At 41.9% G+C, this 19,798-nt stretch overlaps 1 protein-coding gene across 1 annotated transcript in view; it reads right to left on the bottom strand.

Moving 5' to 3' along the window:
• The window catches only part of LOC107391375 (voltage-dependent T-type calcium channel subunit alpha-1I), a 374,405-nt gene that overhangs the window by 74,465 nt on the left and 280,142 nt on the right, over positions 1 to 19,798 (bottom strand). Inside the window, exon 21 of the mRNA XM_070549995.1 lies at positions 11,653 to 11,721. Within this exon, the coding sequence (XP_070406096.1) occupies positions 11,653 to 11,721 (69 nt within the window). The remainder of the gene's footprint in view (positions 1 to 11,652; positions 11,722 to 19,798) is intronic.

Genomic DNA, 19,798 nt, shown 5'->3' with positions numbered 1-19,798 from the left:
CCTCAGAGTGCCTCAGATCACCGGACCTTCTTCCTCATGTTCTACTATTTATTTGATGCTGAAGAGCACCTGAGAGTGAGACATACGTTTTTTCAAATATTCCCCATGGATGCACTCACTTCCACCTGTTTTTGATCATTTTATTCATGTTTTCATAGAACAGATTAAAAAAAGATCAATAAAATAAAAAGTCCAGTAACATTAAAAATAATGAAGAGCATCAATGCACATGGCTGAGGAATACTGAACGTGAAAGTGGCGCTGTTCTTAATTCATGCATCAGAGGGTTAAGTGTGTGTGTGTGTGTGTGTGTGGGTGTGTGTGTGGGTGTGTGTGTGTGTGTGTGTGTGTGTGTGTGTGTGTGTTTTCACAGAAGAAGAACCCAACACCAGCAGACTCAGTGCTCCAATCCAACAGCCTGAAGAGACGCCATCATCAGCTTCAACAGATGTGTGTGAACATGTAGGAGCTGCTGGCCCCGTGGATCCTGCTGACTGGCCACAGCAGTAGAAAAAAATGGAAAGTAGAACTTTCTTTATGATGACACTTTGATGTTTGAGTTTTGCTTTTGATTGCACAGTTGTTGATTTTGCATCCCCCCCCCCCCCCCCCCCAATGACATTTGCACAACATTTTGAGTTGTTGGTTATTGTAATATTCTCAGGTTACTCATCTTTCTAGCTTACATTTATTCTTCAGGCTGTTGACTTTAAAGAGTTGCTGTGTGAACATTTAAAATAAAAAAATAGTAACTAAGGAATAACTGTGGAGTTGCTTTTTCCAATGTGTGGTGGGTGGGTGGACTTGGGTTTGGGTGAGAGGCGTGCGGGCAGGGGGGGGGGGGGGGCAAATGGGCAGTCTCGCCTTGGGCACCAAATTACCTAGAGCCGGCCCTGGTGCTGGACACTAAAATAAACATAAAGATACCCATAACAATAACAGGTAAAGTTAAAAAGAGTAAAAACAATAAATACAAGATAAAAAGAAATCCATAAGACAATCCACAAAACAAATAAGAGTCATGGCTCATTCTGAAAGCCAGGGAACAAAAGTGTGTTTTCAGACAAGACTTAAAACAACATTTTTTTAAGTCTCCTTCTTCATGTCTGCGTCTGACATGAAGCAGGAAGTTACTCCAGAGTTTTGGGGCAAGCACTGTAAAAGATCGATCACTTCTAGATTTCTGTTGTGCTTTAGGAACAACCAACAACAGCTGTTCTGCGGATCCGAGCAAGCAAGATGGGACATATGGCTACAGGAGTTAGAAAATTATTTAACTTCTTTATTTAAATGTATGTTTTTCCACATTTTGATTTATTTATTCCAATCTGTTTTCTAATTCAAAAGAATTTGGGTCCTTAAGGGTTAATGAGCAAGTGTAGAAATTTTAAAATTAAAACTATGTTAACAACACATTCTCACACCCTAATCATCGAAAAATGACACTGTGTGACCAAGCGTTTGTTTCCCACACCCGCGGTAAAACGGAGATTTCACTGACATTTCACCTCCAACCTCCAGCGATTTCACCTTCCCCTCATCCGCATCCTAACCTTAACCCAGTATATGAGTGTAAATTTTCCATTAAGCGTGCTTGAGAGGAACGACAGAACACAAAACAAAGCTTTGCATGCGCAAGCTGGTTAAGGTTAGGATGGGGGTGAGGGGAAGGTTAAATAGCAAGAGACTAAAGGTCACAATTCAGTCAAATGTCCGTTTTTACCGCGGGCGTCGGATACTAGGGATGTCCCGATCAGGTTTTTTTGCCCTCAAGTCCGAGTCCGAGTCATTTGATTTTGAGAATCTGCCGTTACCGAGTCCCGATCCGATACTTTCTATACATAAAAAAAGAAAGAAAAGGAAGAAACTGTTCCAGAATGTTCCTTTTTTTTATCTAATTACCTTTTTATTAGAAGGTTTAACAACAGATCACTTCTGTGAGGTAGCTTTAACAATCAAGTAATACATAACAAATTCTTCACTTTGGGACTAAATTGCAAATATAAAAATTCTAATATAAAAACAGAAAGCACATCAACTTAAAACACCTGGCAGGGGTCTATTTTGACTCGGCCCCCAAAATGCTTAGATACGTCCCTGGGCATGGGACGGAGTTTTGAAGATGATCTGAATTGTACAGGTGCTGGCCAGTAAATTAGAATATCATCAAAAGGTTGAAAATATTTCAGTAATTCCATTCAAAACGTGAAACTTGTACATTATATTCATGCAATGCACACAGACCAATGTATTTCCGATGTTCATTACATTTAAATTTGATATTCATAAGTGACAACTAATGAAAACTCCAAATTTGGTATCTCAAAAAATTAGAATATTCTGAAAAGGCTGAATATAGAAGACACCTGCTGCCACTCTAATCAGCTGATTTACTCAAAACACCTGCAAAGGCCTTTAAAAGGTCCCTCAGTCTTGTTTTGAAGGCACCACAATCATGGGGAAGACTTCTGACTTAACAGCTGTCCAAAAGACAATCATTGACACCTTGCACAAGGAGGGCAAGACACAAAAGGTGATTGCTAAAGAAGCTGGCTGTTCGCAGAGCTCTGTGTCCAAGCACATTAACAGACAGGCGAAGGGACGGAAAAAATGTGGTAGAAAAAAGTGTACAAGCTCTAGGGATAACCGCACCCTGCAGAGAATTGTGACGACAAACCCATTCAAAAATGTGGGGGAGATCCACAAAGAGTGGACTGCAGCTGGAGTCAGCGCTTCAAGAACCACCACGAGGAGACTCATGAAAGACATGGGATTCAGGTGTCGCATTCCGTGTGTCAAGCCACTCTTGAACATGAAACAGCGCAAGAAGCGTCTCGCCTGGGCCAAGGACAAAAAGGACTGGACTGATGCTGAGTGGTCCAAAGTTATGTTTTCTGATGAAAGCAAGTTCTGCATTTCCTTTGGAAATCAAGGACCCAGAGTCTGGAGGAAGAGCGGAGAAGCACAGAATCCACGTTGCATGAGGTCCAGTGTAAAGTTTCCACCGTCAGTGATGGTGTGGGGTGCCATGTCATCTGCCGGTGTTGGCCCACTCTGTTTCCTGAGGTCCAGGGTCAATGCAGCCGTCTACCAGGAAGTTTTAGAGCACTTCATGCTTCCTGCTGCTGACCAACTTTATGGGGATGCAGACTTCACCTTTCAACAGGACTTGGCACCTGCACACAGTGCCAAAACCACCAGCACCTGGTTCAAGGACCATGGTATCCCTGTCCTTGATTGGCCAGCAAACTCGCCTGACCTTAACCCCATAGAAAATCTATGGGGTATTGTGAAGCGGAGGATGCAATACGCTAGACCCAACAATGCAGAGGAGCTGAAGACGACTATCAGAGCAACCTGGGCTCTCATAACACCTGAGCAGTGCCACAGACTGATCGAGTCCATGCCACGCCGCATTACTGCAGTTATTGAGGCAAAAGGAGCCCCGACTAAGTATTGAGTGCTATACATGCACATTCTTTTCATGTTCATTCTTTTCAGTTGGCCAACATTAGAGAAACAAACATTTTTTCATTGGCCTTTAGAATATTCTAATTTTCTGAGATACCAGATTTGATGTTTTCATTGGTTGTCACCTATAAATATCAAAATTAAACGTAATAAACATCGGAAATACATTGGTCTGTGTGCATTGCATGAATATAATGTACAAGTTTCACGTTTTGAATGGAATTACTGAAATATTTTCAACCTTTTGATGATATTCTAATTTACTGGCCAGCACCTGTATATAAATGCTGATAAGTTTTTGCTTTATACAGGTAGAAACGTGTATAGTGGGATAAATCTACCTACGTTTTTTAAGAACTTTGCTTTGTTTTCTTTGTTTTAATTGTCCTATCTTCCTGTCATGTCTGTCTGATCTTCCTGCATCTCCCATCCTCCAGGAAAGCTTCTGCCTGCTTCCTTCTTTTTCACCTCACAAGTAACTTTCACTAGCAGATCTAATTGATCTATTGAAAGCAGAGCGTGTGCCGCGCTGCCCGGCTGCGCCAGTGCCGAGCGCTGCAGGGGGGTCAGCGCGAGCGCGTCCACACATCATGCTCAAATACAGACGGAACTTACCAGAGAGAAAATGAACGGACACGAATGACTGTGTGTTAATTATATATTTTGGGTGACGCCACTTAGAAACTTAGAAAATGTGACTGTGGCCGTGTGCAGAACGCAGCTGGAGTTCATGAATAATCAGCGGTCTGCCTGCCGCTCTCTGCATCTCTGCTCAAAAGAACTATGCTGAGTCCATGTAAATAATAGAATATAGGTAGAAACTGGATCTCTTTTGTGCTCCTTCTGGGTGTGTGTAAGGTAAGGGCATCAGGGGCTGACAACCTTTAAGGAGAACCAAGTTGCTCTCCTGTAATTTAAACCCAGTCCGGATCGGGGCTCGGATCGGGAAATAAAGTCCGAGTCCCGATCAGTCTGAAACCACGTGATCGGGCCGATTTCCGATCATGTGATCAAATCGGGACATCCCTAGGATACCCACGCTAAGGCACAGCACGTCGCCTCCCGACACGCAAGGTCTCCCTACACATCGGAAACAAACGCTTGGTCACACTGCATCATTTTTCTATGCTTAGGGTGTGAGAATGCGTTGATGTTAAAGATGCTTAGAGTCTGTTGTTTGCTTCTTCTTTCACTTATCATTATTTACTGATGATAGATAAACAATTGACTTTGTAATTAAAGTTTTAATATCAGAATTAAGAGAAAAAGCAGATGCAGAGTAAAATGCTTTTTAACACCTTAATCTAACAGCTGAAATATCTCCCCAGCCTTCCTTAGTGTCTACAGGAGCAGTTCATCAATAAATTAAACAAATTAGCTGTTCACATTCTAAAACAGCACCAAGCATGTATGCTGCACTTTACTAAGACAAACAGGGAGCAATCCGCTACTTCAAAGTTGCAAGTGCAGTATTGTGGCCACAGAGGGGGTGGGGATCTGAGTGACACGTCATTCACCCTGTAAAGCATCATTTTAGCACATATTGGCTCAAGAAAAAACTTGAATAATATGCCTTTAAAAAAATATGCCTCAGCGAGGCATTGCATGGCAGTTCGAGACGTCACGCTTTAGTGGTTTTGTCAAGGTGTACTGTTTTAACTAGTAGTAATGGCTGACTCAAATTCAAATGCAGTGCAGATTTTTTACCTGAAGAGGGCACAGGTTACATTGATGGTTTTAGAGTTAATATTTATATTTATAATAAGAAGTATAAATGTCTAAATAATGACTAACACCTGTCTACAGCACTATTAGACACTCATTTATACAGTTTATCAGCAAAAATGGGTTGAGTTGCTCTCTAACAAACCAGTTTTAAAATCCTTTATTGTGGTAACTAATATAAGAATAGGAAATCCATTGATCTACCAGTAATTTTAGGCCATCTTCCAAATCAAAATGTGACATTTTAGTAGGAAAAAAAACCCAACAAAGAAAACTGAAGTAAAAACACAACAACTGCCTATGACACAGGGCTCATCGGGGGACTCCCTTTATGGAAAATAACACACAGTTACATTTTTATTCAAAACTATTATTACAGTACTCTATAAATAGAATGTTGCCACAGGTTTTCATTTAAGGTTTAAAGGATTTTTTTCAGTTGCAGTAAAGATCCAAACTTGTTTGTTCCCTGCAGGTTATGTGGGATGTAGCATTAAAAAACAAACAAATAATAATAATACGTTTTGAACAAAGTCAGGCTTTCAGTGGATAATGTCATAACCGACTTAACTCAAACTCTCTTTCTGCCTTTATGCTATAATATGCCCACATGAATTTGTGCTGGAAGCTTAAAATAACATTTGACTCTCTCCTAACGACTACAGGAACTCAAAGTACACAAGGGCTGAAGAAGCTTTACCAGTGCTGCTATGTCAACTGTTGCTAAAGCACCCTCTGTGAAAATGTAAAAGATATGAAAAAAAAGCCTAATTTTGAGTAACAAAAACAATAACAAAAAAGCTACCCTAGCAGATATGGAGAAAAGAAATTACATTTAATCATCCACTTGTGTTATCTCTCTTTCAAGAGGTCTTTATTCACATTTTGACATGTTAGCATGTATTTTCAGTTATTGTTAGCAGCCATTCTCTGATAATATTAGAATAACCTAGGATATACATCTACAGGGTACCATATCACTGTCATAAAATTGTGATGTATTGTTTATCTAATAGCTCAATGCCAACAAAGCCAACGCCTCACCCTCCTGCTGACGCTGTCAGTGGTTTGGAGGTGAACCCGTCACATTAAATTCAATTTAAATGACATTCCAACTCCATTTGCAATTTAATTTGAAAGAAAACAGTGATTACTGTGCTTGCTGTAGCAGCAGTTTTGGGAGCTGGTGTTTAAAACTGGATTTCGTGCATTTATGGTGCCAAACTGTGATTTAAAATGACCATAATGGATTTTTCTGATGGTAGCAAGTTAGACTTTTTACATGACATTCATCAATAATGTAATGATACTTTAGGTGAAGATTGATTAAAAACAATAACTTTGGAATCAAGAAACTACTGTTCATTTATAAATTAGAAGCATGCTTCAGCAAGGTAAACGTATTAAATAACAGTTTATGCAACTATCAATTAAAAAGAACAAAATGTAACACTAACTGGCTTGTTCCAGCAGAAGTACATATTGCATTTGTACGTACTGTCTTTAATAGGAACAAGCCTGATTATAGGGCTCTGAAAGGTTCTTTAGCAAAGAGAAATCGTTGTGTCTTACATCTAGAAGGCAGGCTTGCAAAATGATTTAGAAAAGCATGTTCAAAACAGGTATGTGGGCTAAAAAGCTAGATATTAGGCTTTTTAGACATTCTTTTTTTCAGGTCTTCAGCTTTAACAGAAGTATTATCATGCAGACTTAAAGAACACACAGGAAATGATGCTCTGTAGCTGAAGGACAGACGTTAGAGGAGAAACATAACATGAAAAACATGTTCTAATTAGAAAAGGGCCTATGTGCCAAGAAGCATTTATAAGTCTGTGCTTTTGACTTTTATTGCTCATGATTTGGGGTCATTACAGTTTACATTGTCCCTGACTGTCAGGATTTTATTAGCACAAGCAGGGCTAATGGCAAGTTTAACTTTAACCGAGGGGAAAGCGAGATTAATCTATTCCTATGTGAATGGAAGCAGAATTCACTATAGTATTTAATGACATTGTTATACGAAAAAGCAGGTGGTTTGCAATCATTTCTGGCTTTAAATTATTTTTTATTTTTTTGCTCTGTCTAGATGTAAAAGTAGGCAAGTTGACAAAATACAAGATAAAAACATTTTAGAAGCCAAATGAAAAGTATATTTTTCAATTAAGTAACACCTTATAGCTCTATAAATGCTATCATTCGATTTGATGAATGTGATGAAATGAAAAATTTAGAGAAAAAGGGAGGATCAGAAAGAAGGATGGCACATTCAAGATCAGACCCACGGTGACTGCTTACACTTAGCTTTCCAATCATGCTTGTAAGAAAACTTTAAAAATGATGCAGGGATGTATGTAAGAAGAAACTCCGTAAGTTTTTGCCTATTACATTTTTCAAAATGAGATCAAATGAAACAGTTAACCCTCCCACTGTCCTCATGGGTGACCCCGCCAGGAAAGTTGACCATTGAGCAGGGTTCATGGTTTATCCCTTGAGGTCCACGTGGCAGGGGTGAAGTGGTGCTTACTCCTCACCCCTGCCACGTGAACCTCAAGGGATAAACCATGAACCCTGCTCAATGGTCAACTTTCCTGGCGGGGTCACCCATGAGGACAGTGGGAGGGTTAAAAAACCTTTGGACTGAGAGCCAAAAAGCTGTAAAAATTGTAACAATTTAGAGTTGAAAAATGGAATGAACACACACACACACACACACACACACACACACACACACACACAGGCATTAAGAAGCTAATCATTATTTAGTCATAAGTTCAAATCATGCTTTTCCTCAGGAGACAAAATGTTGTTGGAGAAACCCTGAGCAACATGACCGTATACCCCGTTCATCAGAGCAGAAATGGTATCCTCTCAGCAAACAGACTAATGGTTTGACTCTGCAGCTCACTCTAACCCAGAAAGCACACTGCAGTGCCAGGCGTGTCAGCTCTACTTTACTGAGACTGACAGGGACCAGACCAGGACTCTGAAGGTGCAAGTTTGGTATTCTGACCACAGAGGGCGGTGGGAGACATTCCATTATCCCTGTTAAGGATCATTTTAGCAAATGGATCAAGACAATTATAAGAAAATCTGAAAATTTTTTATATCAACAGTAACCTGAGTGAATACAAACTGTAGCTTTTAGAAAATTATTTTATCTCACACGTAGCGTTAAGACATCACACATTGCTTTTACTGATCCATTCAGAGTCTGCCAGATCTGATGGAGGCGTGGTTTTGGTGGTGCTTGGTAAATCTGTCATCTTTTCATTCGACCATAAACCAAAACATCCGAAGTATAAAACTATGCCCACGTCATCTTTAACGCCAGTTCAACGCTTTCTAGAGAAGTTGTCGGAGTGGCCAATCCGTAACTTTCCTCTTCAGCCGAAAGAACCAACGACAAGCTGGATCAAATTGCTGTTCCAACTGCTGCAACGGTTCCTTTCAGAATAAAAGCTGAACCATCACAACCCCGTTTTGGGTCTTGTTAGATGCCAACCAAACTGTTGTGACCCGGAAGTATCTCAAAGACTGGACTGGTCGGCTGCCGCGGCTGTTCTACAAGCTTCGGCTCCAGAAAGGTCCAAGCTGGTCCCCTACACCTCCTGATCTAGACGGGGACTTCCGCCAAGGGTATGTAGACCGACAGAATGGCATTTTATGTGTTTATGAATCTCTGAATCAAAGCTTAGCGTGAAGACATCACCTTCACTCCCATCAGAACTAACCATTTCTCCGGATTTGCTGGTTCTGAACAACATTCCACACTACACCATTCTCCGTCTCACTTCACCTTAGTTACACCACACACTAAGAGTTTAAAGTTAGTCTAGTTTTAATGTGTTTAGTAATAAATCTTAAAACTTTTAAAATCTGACTCTCTCTTCTGTTGTCTCTCGGTCAATATGAAGTTGTTACATAATCCCTGCAATAAAAAGTTCCAATCTTCTGGTTAAAAATACCCAAAGATCCATCAGATTGATTTAATATTTTCTATGGAATCTCGTGTCTCATGGTTCATTAAATAGCATGTAAATTAAACCCTTTACACATGTCAACACTGCCTTGTGTGAAGAAAAATAACCAATCCCTAAATTTAACTGGCTCTACTACTCTTAGGATAATATTTACAGGATTGTTGAGCCACATTGAAGGGTTTCCAGCACGAACGGTTTGTTTAAGGGCAAAGTTCAGATATTTCCTCAGATTTTTTAGGGAGCATTAACTGTTTAATCAAAAAAGCTAGTTTTTAAGGTCCTGAAATTGCAAAGCATCCCCAAACCACCACTGTACCACCACCATGCCTTACTGTTGGTATGAAATACTTTTCAATGTGAAAAGTCCAACTTTTCTCATCAGTACACAGAATATTTTCCTACACATCTTGTGCATTAAGATATCTTTTGGTAGATATGAAACATGCATTTGTGTTCCTTTTGGTCAGCACCCGTTGAAGTCTCCCATAGCTTTCTTCACTGTAAGATAACAGGCTTTGAAATGTACTATTGTGAAAAGGAAGTAAGTGAAAAGTTTCCTTACATTGCTGAAGTCCTAGATTATGTATGAACAACTCTGAGACGATGTGAAACATTTCTGTGTTCATTTTTATTCTTCAAAATTTCGTTACCGACTCTCGTAACAATATTACTGGATGAGACAACTTCAGTCATCTGGATAATGATATTAAATTAACCGGTTATGGTACATCCTGTTACGCTGTCACAACTATATTATAGCAGATATAAAACTACAGTACCAAGCAAGATGAACCCTTGCAAATTTGCTAACCCTGTCAGAGAATTTAGACAATTTTGACACACAATGACAGAGCTGCTGCTAATGATGAGACACATAGAAAACAGCTTGTCATGTGTGAAGGGCAACTTCACATGAAGCCATCATTAAATCAAACGATCAAAGATAAACAAAACCGTCCTCCTAGACACACACTACTTGTTGGTCTGCTGATAAAAGCACAGAACTGAATATTTTACACCAGTTTTTTTTTTCTTTTAAGCACAGCATGGCATTGACACCATTTCAAAAGTGCAGCAAAAACACTTAAAACACATTTAAATTCATAGAAAATACAAGAAGCGTATTTCAGCCAAGGGTTAAAGGGCGTGCATGGCTCTAATCCTTTCTAGCATATAGAATCTAATGCAAACAGAGATATGGGTGGGTATTGCTGCAGGTAACACACAGTATACACAAAAACGGCATCAACACTCAAAGGGTCTTTTATCACCAGTTGGTGTTCGTGAGCATTTGAAGTACTCAAATCATTGAAAAGTGCTTCAGACAGCTTCATATGAGCAACATTACTGTTACTTTGTGGAAGTTTAGAAGTTAAGGAAAGGCTTTGCATCAAATTGTAAGTTTGATATGAAATAATGAGCCCATAGAAAGAGCTGGACCATGCTTTAGAATACAAATGAAGCGGATAAACTGAAAGATATAAACGGCGGTTCTTTGATTAAATTAGAAATGGAGGCTTAAAAGAGCAGAGATGATGATGAAGCTAAGGATAAAGTACTTTCTGTGAAGTTATAAGAAATGAGGAGGCCATTGAAAGTGTGTTACTTAATATCTGATTGAAAGATTAAATGCTTGAAAGAAAGGCTAGAAGGATGTCAAAATAATAAAACAATTAGATAAACTTGAGGACATCTGTCTTTAGGAAAATGTGATTGGTGCCTGACCACCGTTGGCATCATGCGTGTATCACTGTGTTACACAACATTACTAATGAGAAATACATTACTACCAAAGTCACTCCAGTGTAGAAGGAGCCTGAAGACACAGGAGTTCCAATTATGGAGGATGCTGCGTCTTCTAGAGAGCAGTGGATTAGTAAAGTGTGTGTGTGTGTGTGTGTGTGTGTGTGTGTGTGTGTGTGTGTGTGTGTGTGTGTTTTGATAGGAAGTTTAGGAGTACCTAAATGTCTGCTGAAGAATGCTAGACTTCTTATCACCTGCAAGTTATGGGGGATCTTGTAAATGGTATTGGTTGGTCACTACAGCTTTTAAAATTCTAATGTAATAATTTATACTGTTTTAATCATTTGTATTGTTAAATGTATTTTGTATTTTAAACATGGACCCCAGGAAGATTAGCAATCGCTGCTGTGGAAGCTAATGGGGATCCAAATAGCACAATAAATTATAAACAATAAACCTTCATTATCTAGTTGTCTATCACTAATGCTACTAATGGAAGTGAATTCTATGGTTGTTGAAAAAACAGAGAGAAGGGAGGACAGATTGAAAAGAAACCGTAAAATTTGTAAGAAAAATGTACCAAAGAAGAAAAGTTGAACCTAAAATGTGCTTCCTGTAATTAAAGAGGGTGTGGGTATACATGACATAACAGAATAAAATATAAAATAAAAAGGTGAATAAATGAGACTGAATAATAAAAACAAAAGCTGGGAAAATAAAAAAGTATTTTTACCTTGACGGTCATCTCTGCCACGAAGATGGCCGTAAAGATGTAGTTGGATATGGTGAGAAACAACCTTTCCTGCAGGAAAAGAGAAGAAAACGGACATTTCTTTACAAAGATGGAAAAAATTTAAAATATGTTGAGTGAATATAACATTAAGTTTTCTGTAGTGCAACATCCCCAACAGCATTTTAATCAAACATATTTTATTGAATGACTTGCTTTGAAAAACACCCATCAATAAATATTCAAATGTTGATAGATTTAAGAGTGAAGGGACTGGACAATGTTAGACTCCTACTACATCTGATGTGGCTCAGTCAATCCCGAGATGTTCCTATTGCTGCTCTATCTTTGGATGCTGAAAAGGCGTTTGATAGGGTGGAGTGACACATTTTTGCTCTCCACTCTTGGGCATTTTGGTTTCACTGCTGATTTTATAAAATGGATTACAATGTTATATAAGGAACCTAAGGCTGCGGTGATGACAAATGGGATAGTTTCCCCTTTCTTCAACCTGACTAGAGGGACTAGACAGGGATGCTCTCTGAGCCCCTTATTATTCATTATTTTCTTGGAGGTCCTAGCAGTGTCCATCAGAACGCACCCGGGAATAAAAGGAATAAGGGTAGGGGGCAATGAATATAAGTTACTGCTGTATGCGGACGACATTTTGGCAGTGGTATCGGAGCCCTTAAAGTCGCTACCACATTTAATGGATACTATACAATCTTTTTCTAAACTTTCTGGGTACTCCATTAATTGGAATAAATCAGAGGCAATGCCCCTTTCTAAGCTATGCATTTCATCCATGGTAGAAACATTTAATTTTAAATGGACGCGTAGGGGAATGCAATATCTCGGTATTAACCTCTCTGAGGATATAGATGAGATAATAGCATTGAATTTCAACCCTCTGCTTCAAAGGCTAAAAACAAATCTTGATAAATGGTCAAAACTAAAATTGAGTCTGATGGGAAAAATTAATACTATAAAGATGATTGCTGCCCCACAAATTACATATGTTAAAATGATGTTGCCAATTAAGAGTCCACCTGCCATCTTTAGACAACTAGATGATGTAATTAAAAATGTTTTATGGAATGGAAAAAAACCAAGACTGAAACTAAGGAAATTATGTGCACATAGGGAGAAAGGAGGGCTGGGTTTGCCAGACCTGAGACTGTATTATCTAGCATTTGAGATGACAAAAATAGCAAGGTATTGGCAAACAATAACAGATAAACCAGGGTGGATGGAGGTGGAGGAAAATATATGTTTACCTTTTCAACCTTCAGTGGTACTAGCACAAAGGTCTAATATTACTAATCCAGTACTTTTACATTCAAAGGATGTATGGAACAAAGTTCATAGACTCTACTGTCCACTCCTTGTTCCCTCCTCTCCATGACTGATGTCAATTTGTTGTTGTTATTGTTGTTGTTAGCCTCAAGGGCAAAATGCCGATTATCACTTGTAAGTCGCTTTGGACAAAAGCGTCTGCTAAATACATAAACATAAACATAGACTGTTAAACCTCAAACATACTCAGCAGAAATATTCTGCATTATGGTGTAATCCCAAGGTCTGCATAGGGAAGAAACCTGTTTACTGGAAAGAATGGCAAGTGAAAGGATTAAATACTATTGGAGATCTGTTTAAGGACGGAGCGTTTTTGTCATATGCTGAACTAGTGCAAGAGTTTAACTTAGAGGGCAGGGGTCACTTTTGGAAGTTCTTGCAAATGAGAAGTTGTATTACCTCGCAGCCATATAATATTGAAGACAACACAGTAACTGAGTATATGAAACTTCCAACTAGTAAACACAAAGCCTCGCAGTTCTATAGAATCATTAACTCTCTCCTCAGTGATGATTCCAACCAGTTAAAAATGATCTGGCAGAAAGACCTTGGCATAATGTTCGATGATGATATATGGAAAACAATTGTTGTTAACTGTGGTAAACACGTAAGAGAGGTGAGGAGTAAACTCATGCAATATAATGTGCTAAACAGATACTATTATACGCCATCTAGACTGTTTAGAATGAAGCTAGTGGATGATGATTTGTGTTGGAAATGCAAAACGAGTATTGGGACGTTCATGCATTGTATTTGGGAATGTGCTCCTATCAGATGTTTTTGGACCCGTATTGTCAAGATCTTAAGTAATTGGTGTGGAACAGACATCCCTTTTAACCCAGAACTGTGCTTATTGGGAGATAAATCTCAGTTGCCTAATGTAAATAAATGTAATTTTTCAATCATCTCAGTGGAGTTAATAACAGCCAGTCGAGTCATTTTAAGACACTGGAAAGCAGTAGAATCTCCAGAGGTTAAGGAATGGGTCTGTGCAATGGCCGAATCTGCATCATATGAATGTATGCTCAGTAAAATGAGTGAAGACAACAGAGAGGGAACTTCTCACTGGGATAGATTCTGGAACTTTTTAAAGACAGACAAAGGCCTTGGGTGAAATCAAGCATGTTATGTGACTGCTGTTGTTCCAACGTTACGTGTCTGCAGGAGTTATATGATTGGGACTTGTATTCAAAATCAACTGTTACAACTGTATGTTTAGTCCCTCCATGTTTAGTATCTATTGAGACTGTTATGTACCAGCCCCTCAACGAAAGTTCAATAAAAACTTGAATTTAAAAAAAAAGAGTGAAGGGACTGGTCACATGAGCTTTAAAAAGTAAAATTTTTAAAGTACTATTATGTCCTGAAAAATCCCTCTCTCTTAATTCAAACAGAAGCATGCAATGTGCCAAGATTTGACATCCTAGTAGGAGCGTCATTAATGCAAACCTGTTTACAGACCATTCTACAACCACTGCGTTCTGTATTTAGACAGCTGCTTAGAAAATTACAAAAAATGTCTTTTTTAAGAAAATATGTTCATTTGTCACTTTCTGAACTTACTAACGTTTCATCGATTGAAGTAATAACCTGATAAAGAGTAAAAGTATCCTGTACTCTGGTTACTCAAATAAACCAGCATATAATACATCAAATCTTCATGAACAAAAATGATTTTGTCTTGTTTGAAATGTTTTGATAATGACCTGTTCTAACTTAGCTTACTCTATCCCACCCATCCAAGCTTTATTTGTGATGACATGTTAACACACCATTTCGTGCATACTAAAAGTTTGCAAAAAATAATAAAAATTTAAGGAAAAAAGTCAAATTTGAAAAACGAGCATCCTGTTTTTTTTTTTTTTTGGCAGATAAAGTTGGAATGGTTTGAGTTGGTAGAATCAGCCAAAAGGGCTCATGATTGATTCAAGTTAACCTGAAAAAGAGCGCACACAGTTTTAATTTTAATTATTAATATAAAAGAAATGCTAACTTAAAGGTGTAGTTCACTTGTTTGATCAATACTTTGCAGTGGTTTCTAGTAGGAATGAATGCCTTGTAAGTAATTCTTGTGGGGGAAAATATACCGGTGCACCATTTCCTGGAATTAAAAGTTTCCCACATCACAGCTGAGCTTTAAACAGCAGGTTTTTGAGTCTTATTTACTGATATTTGGACAACTTGCCTTGGATTGGACAGCAGAACCACGACTTTTCCACTGACTTGCAACGTTAATGTTTTATCTCCACAAATAATACAAACCTGGAGGACTTTCTGCTGTGTGGTGATGGTGTTAATGTTAACAGTTAGCTTCTAAATGCTGGGATGTTCTCTGCTGTTTCCTAGACGCTAAACCATCAACAGCCTTCCCCGTTGTGAGCCAAGATTGGTGAGTCCATGAATGTTAAGTGACAGCGTGATGTAGATCTGTGAGGATTTTCAAATCCTAGAGTTTCACCATCTGTTTTCTATCAGAAGCTAATGCACAAGATAGATGTAGGAGACTATTTTCATGTTCAGCCTGCATGAAAAACTCACAGTTGATTATAATGAGAAATGATCATTAAAAATTGGTTTTCAATGTTCCACACTTTTAAGACTTTATTTTGGTATTGTCTTGATATTAGAATATTCTTAATTTCTCTGCAAAATATCAAGAACAATTTCAACAGGAATACACCTGAGGATAAGCAGAAAAAAAGGTTTTGTTTGACACAACCTTTAGGATACTGTAATGTCTCATCAGACACAATAACGGTCGGAGACGCGCACTTATGCTTTAGTCTTTTTAATGATTCCAAAAGAGTTGCTGTTGGCCGCAACCCTGCAGAACACAGAGCCCCCCCCCCCCCCCCCCCCCCCCCCCAAAAAAAAACAACGAACAGAGAGAGAGAGGAAGACCAAAAAACCAACAACTCCTCCTGAGGGTACCCCCCCCCCCCTCCCTCATCCCCCCCCCCTACCTAGAAATGCTCATCCACTCCATTCTATTGCCATAAAAGAGAACCAAGCACAACATAGAACACAGCTAAAGTGCAGAATGTTACACTGCCCCCTCCCCACTAAGACCCTTGTTCGGAGGGTCACTCGGAAAGTCCCTGAGATGCTCAGGGGGCCTTCTCAGCCCCCTGAGGTTTGTGTAATGTGATCAGGTGTGGCCGCACTTCTTGTCCTTAGGCAGCCGGTTGCAACGCGGGGGTGAGAGTGGGGTGGAAGCGGGGTGCGGGGGGGTGGGGGTGGGGGTGGGGTGGTACCTGTGGGGAAAAGTGTGGTTGTCGAACCCCCTTTGAGCAGGCGTGGGCCGCCTGGGGCTCTGTTGCGGCTGAGCAGTGCCTCTGTATGGTGCCAGTCTGTCCCTATGAGGACCACTTTCCTGCCCTGGGGGTAAGCTGGACCCTGTACTCAACCCCTCCCAGTTCTCAAGCACCCCACAAGACCCACCCAGTGACAGTCCAGTTTGGGACATCAACACTTTTCCTCCTGGGGCTATACACCCAAAACAAATCACCGGCCTCAAAGTCGTGACCTTTAACCCGCAGGTCGTAACTCCTCTTCTGTCTCATGCAGGCTTTTTGCAGCTGGTCTTGGGCAAAGGCGTGAGCTGAGTCCATCCTGTCCTGAAGCCTCCTGGCGTATTCTGGGCCTGGAGGAACAGCGAGAGTGTCAGCGGGTCTCCAAGGTCATCTCCGGAGGGGTGTGCAGTTCTCGTTCCAACGTGAGCAGTGCAGGTGTGCATTGGGTGGAATCCTGTACAGCAGACCTGTAGGCCAGCAAGATGGGGGGGGGGGGGGGGGGGGTTGCATGTCCCAGTCCTGTTGGTGCTCTGCCGTGAGAATGGCTAGTTGTTTCACCATGGTTCGTTGAAGTGCTCAACCAAGCCATCGCTCTGGAGGTGCAATGGGGTGTCCGAGTCTTTTGCATGCCCAGGCGTTCGCACATGGCAAAGAACACAGCTGACTCAAAGTTCCTTCCCTGGTCACTGTGAATGGTCTCCGCTGCACCGGAACCTTGAGAATATGCCCTCCACCAGGACATCAGCAGCAGTCTCTGCTTCCTGGCCTGCAATGGCATAGGCCTCTGTCCACTTGGTAAAGTAGTCCATGACAACTTAAACATAACGGTTCCCACTGTCTGTACAGGGGAACAGCCCCACCACGTCCACCGCCACTATTTCCATTGGGGCCCCCAATGCTACCTGCACGAGAGCTCAGCACAAGGCTGCTGAGGTGGACCCTTGTGTGCTGTGCAGAAATCACAGTGATGGCAGAAATCCTCCACATCCCTCCTGACCTGACCCCAGTAAAACCCCTGATGGATGCGGCAGAGTCTTTGCCACCCCAAAGTGACCAGTCCCTGCGGCTCCATGACAGGCCTGGAGGATATAGTCCCTTAGCGCTCGGGGAACCACCACCTGCCACCTTTCCTCTCCAGTGGCTGGCTCTGTCCAAGCCCTCTGTAGCACCCAAGTCTTCACCCTAAGGGCATCATATTTCACAAGCAGTCCCTTGGAAGCAAGAGAGCACCCTGACACTTCCTCCCACCGTGGTTACGGCTGGCCTCCACCCAATGTAGCACCGATTGCAAATCAGTGTCCTGCTCTTGTCGTGCTCTCCACTCTCTTTGGTCGACCATTTGAGTCATGCTGCAAACCTGTCTGCCCCCCCTCACATGTGGTAACACCCCCCCCCCCCCCCGGATTTCCGCCTCCGCCTCCCTCCTCTTGCAGTATCCGCATCCCGTAGGGCCGTCGAGACATGGCATCAGCATTTCTGTGCTGAGTCCCTGCCCTGTATTCAATCGTGAAGGAGTGCGATGCTAGCTCCTCCAGCCAGCGGTCTGTCTGCCCCTCTGGTTCTTGAAAGGACATCAACCATTGTAAAACAGAATGATCAGATCGGATGGTAAAAGGGAGACTGCAGAGGTAGTATCTGTAATGGCCTATGGCTTTAACAACTGCGAGGAGCTCCCTGCGGGTCACGCAATAGCGCCGTTCTGCTTTGTTGAATGTCTTGCTAAAGTAGGCCACCACCTTTTCCCCATCCTCCCCTGTCTGACTCAGCACCACCCCCATCCCCACATCACTGACATCCGTGTCGAGGATGAATGGCCGATTGGGGTCGGGGGGTGAGGATTGAAGAGTTTGTCAGAGCCATCTTCAAAGAGATGAAGGCCTGCTCACACTCTGGTGCCCACACAAAGTCACATCCTTTCCCCAGCCAGGCGAAACAGGGGTGCAGCTATACATGAGACTCCTCGAACAAAACTGCCTGTAATAGGAGGCCAGTCCAAGGAAGCTCTTCAAGTCCTTGAGAGTGGTGGGTGTTGGCCACTCCCTCACCGACCATACCTTCTCCTCCAATGTGTTGATGCCCTCGCCCCCGATCCTGTGGGCCAAAACTCCTGCTCCCTCCTCATGAAACAGCACTTTTCTGGGTGTAGCTTCAGTCCTGCTGTTGCTGTTCTCTGCAGGACCCTCCTCAGTGAACCCAACACCGTCTCAAAAGAGCTCCCGTGCACAAGAATGTCATCCAAATAGACAAACATTCCTGACGTGGGATGGCATCCAACACCCTCTCCATCAGCCACTCACGTGTAGCTGGGGCATTGCACAGACCAAAACTAAGGACCCTGAATTGCCACAACCCCCGCCCTGTGTAGAAAGCAGTCTTTGGATGGGCCTCAGGCCTGAGTGGAACCTGCCAGTATCTGCTGCGTAGGTCCAACAAGGAGAACCAAGATGAGCCTGACACCAAATCCAGGGACTCGTCTTTGCGAGGTAGCGGCTACGAGTCCTTTTTGGTCACACTGTTCAGAGGCCTGTAGTCCACGCAGAACCTCGTTTTCTGACTCTTTTTCTTTCTGACCATCACAACCCCGAAGCCCATGGGCTGTTGGACGGCTCAATGATCCCCGTACTGAGCACTTCTTCAATCGCCCCGTCAGCAGCCTCCTGATGTGCTAGGGGTAAGCAGCGAGGGCACGTCATAATCGGCCATGCATCCCCTGTGTTGATCTCATGTTGAACCAGGTGTCAGGCCTGTCTCCTCCTCCGAGAGTGCAAAAATATCTTTAAATTCCCACAAAACTTGCTGCAGTTCCTCTTGTTGATTTAGTTGTAAGCCGTCACAGCTACGCCTCCAGATTTCTTTCACCACTGTCAACCTGTCGACCTCTCCTGACCCAGAGTCCTGAACCAAGGACTGTGACAATTAATTCTCCCCCTTATTTCGATGGTGTTGGGGCACATTCTCCACCTGATGGGTCTCAGCCGCACTTGACGATGCTGGAGCGGAGCTTTGGGACTGTGCAGGTGGGACCATCTGCATTGTCACCGTACTCCACGTCCGCCTTGATCTTCGGTCGAGCACAGTGCTGTCCCGCTGTGCAGCCATGCCGTTCACAGAGCTAGCCGAGTTAGCTGGTAGCTGTTAGCTCACCCTGTTGGCCAAAAGATGTCTCCGGTGTTTTACTTCTGACACCAATGCAACGTCCCATCGGACACAATAACGGTCGGAGACGCTCACTTATGCTTTTAGTCTTTTTAATGACTCCAAAAGAGTTGCTGTTAGCCGCAACCACGCTGAACACGGAGCCAAAAAACCAACGAACAGAGAGAGAGAGCGAGACCAAAAAACCAACAACTCCTCCTGAGCCCCCCCCCCCCCCCCCGCTCCTCCCCCTTCCTAGAACTGCTCATCCATTCCACTCTATTACCGTAAAAGAGAACCAAGTACAACAGAACAATTAACTGCAAAGAATGTGGCACATGGAACATATACTGCTGACATTTTCA

This window comes from Nothobranchius furzeri, chromosome 4 (assembly GCF_043380555.1).
Source record: "Nothobranchius furzeri strain GRZ-AD chromosome 4, NfurGRZ-RIMD1, whole genome shotgun sequence".
In the NCBI taxonomy this organism is placed as follows: domain Eukaryota; kingdom Metazoa; phylum Chordata; class Actinopteri; order Cyprinodontiformes; family Nothobranchiidae; genus Nothobranchius; species Nothobranchius furzeri.
This window is presented reverse-complemented; position numbering and strand designations above follow the sequence as displayed.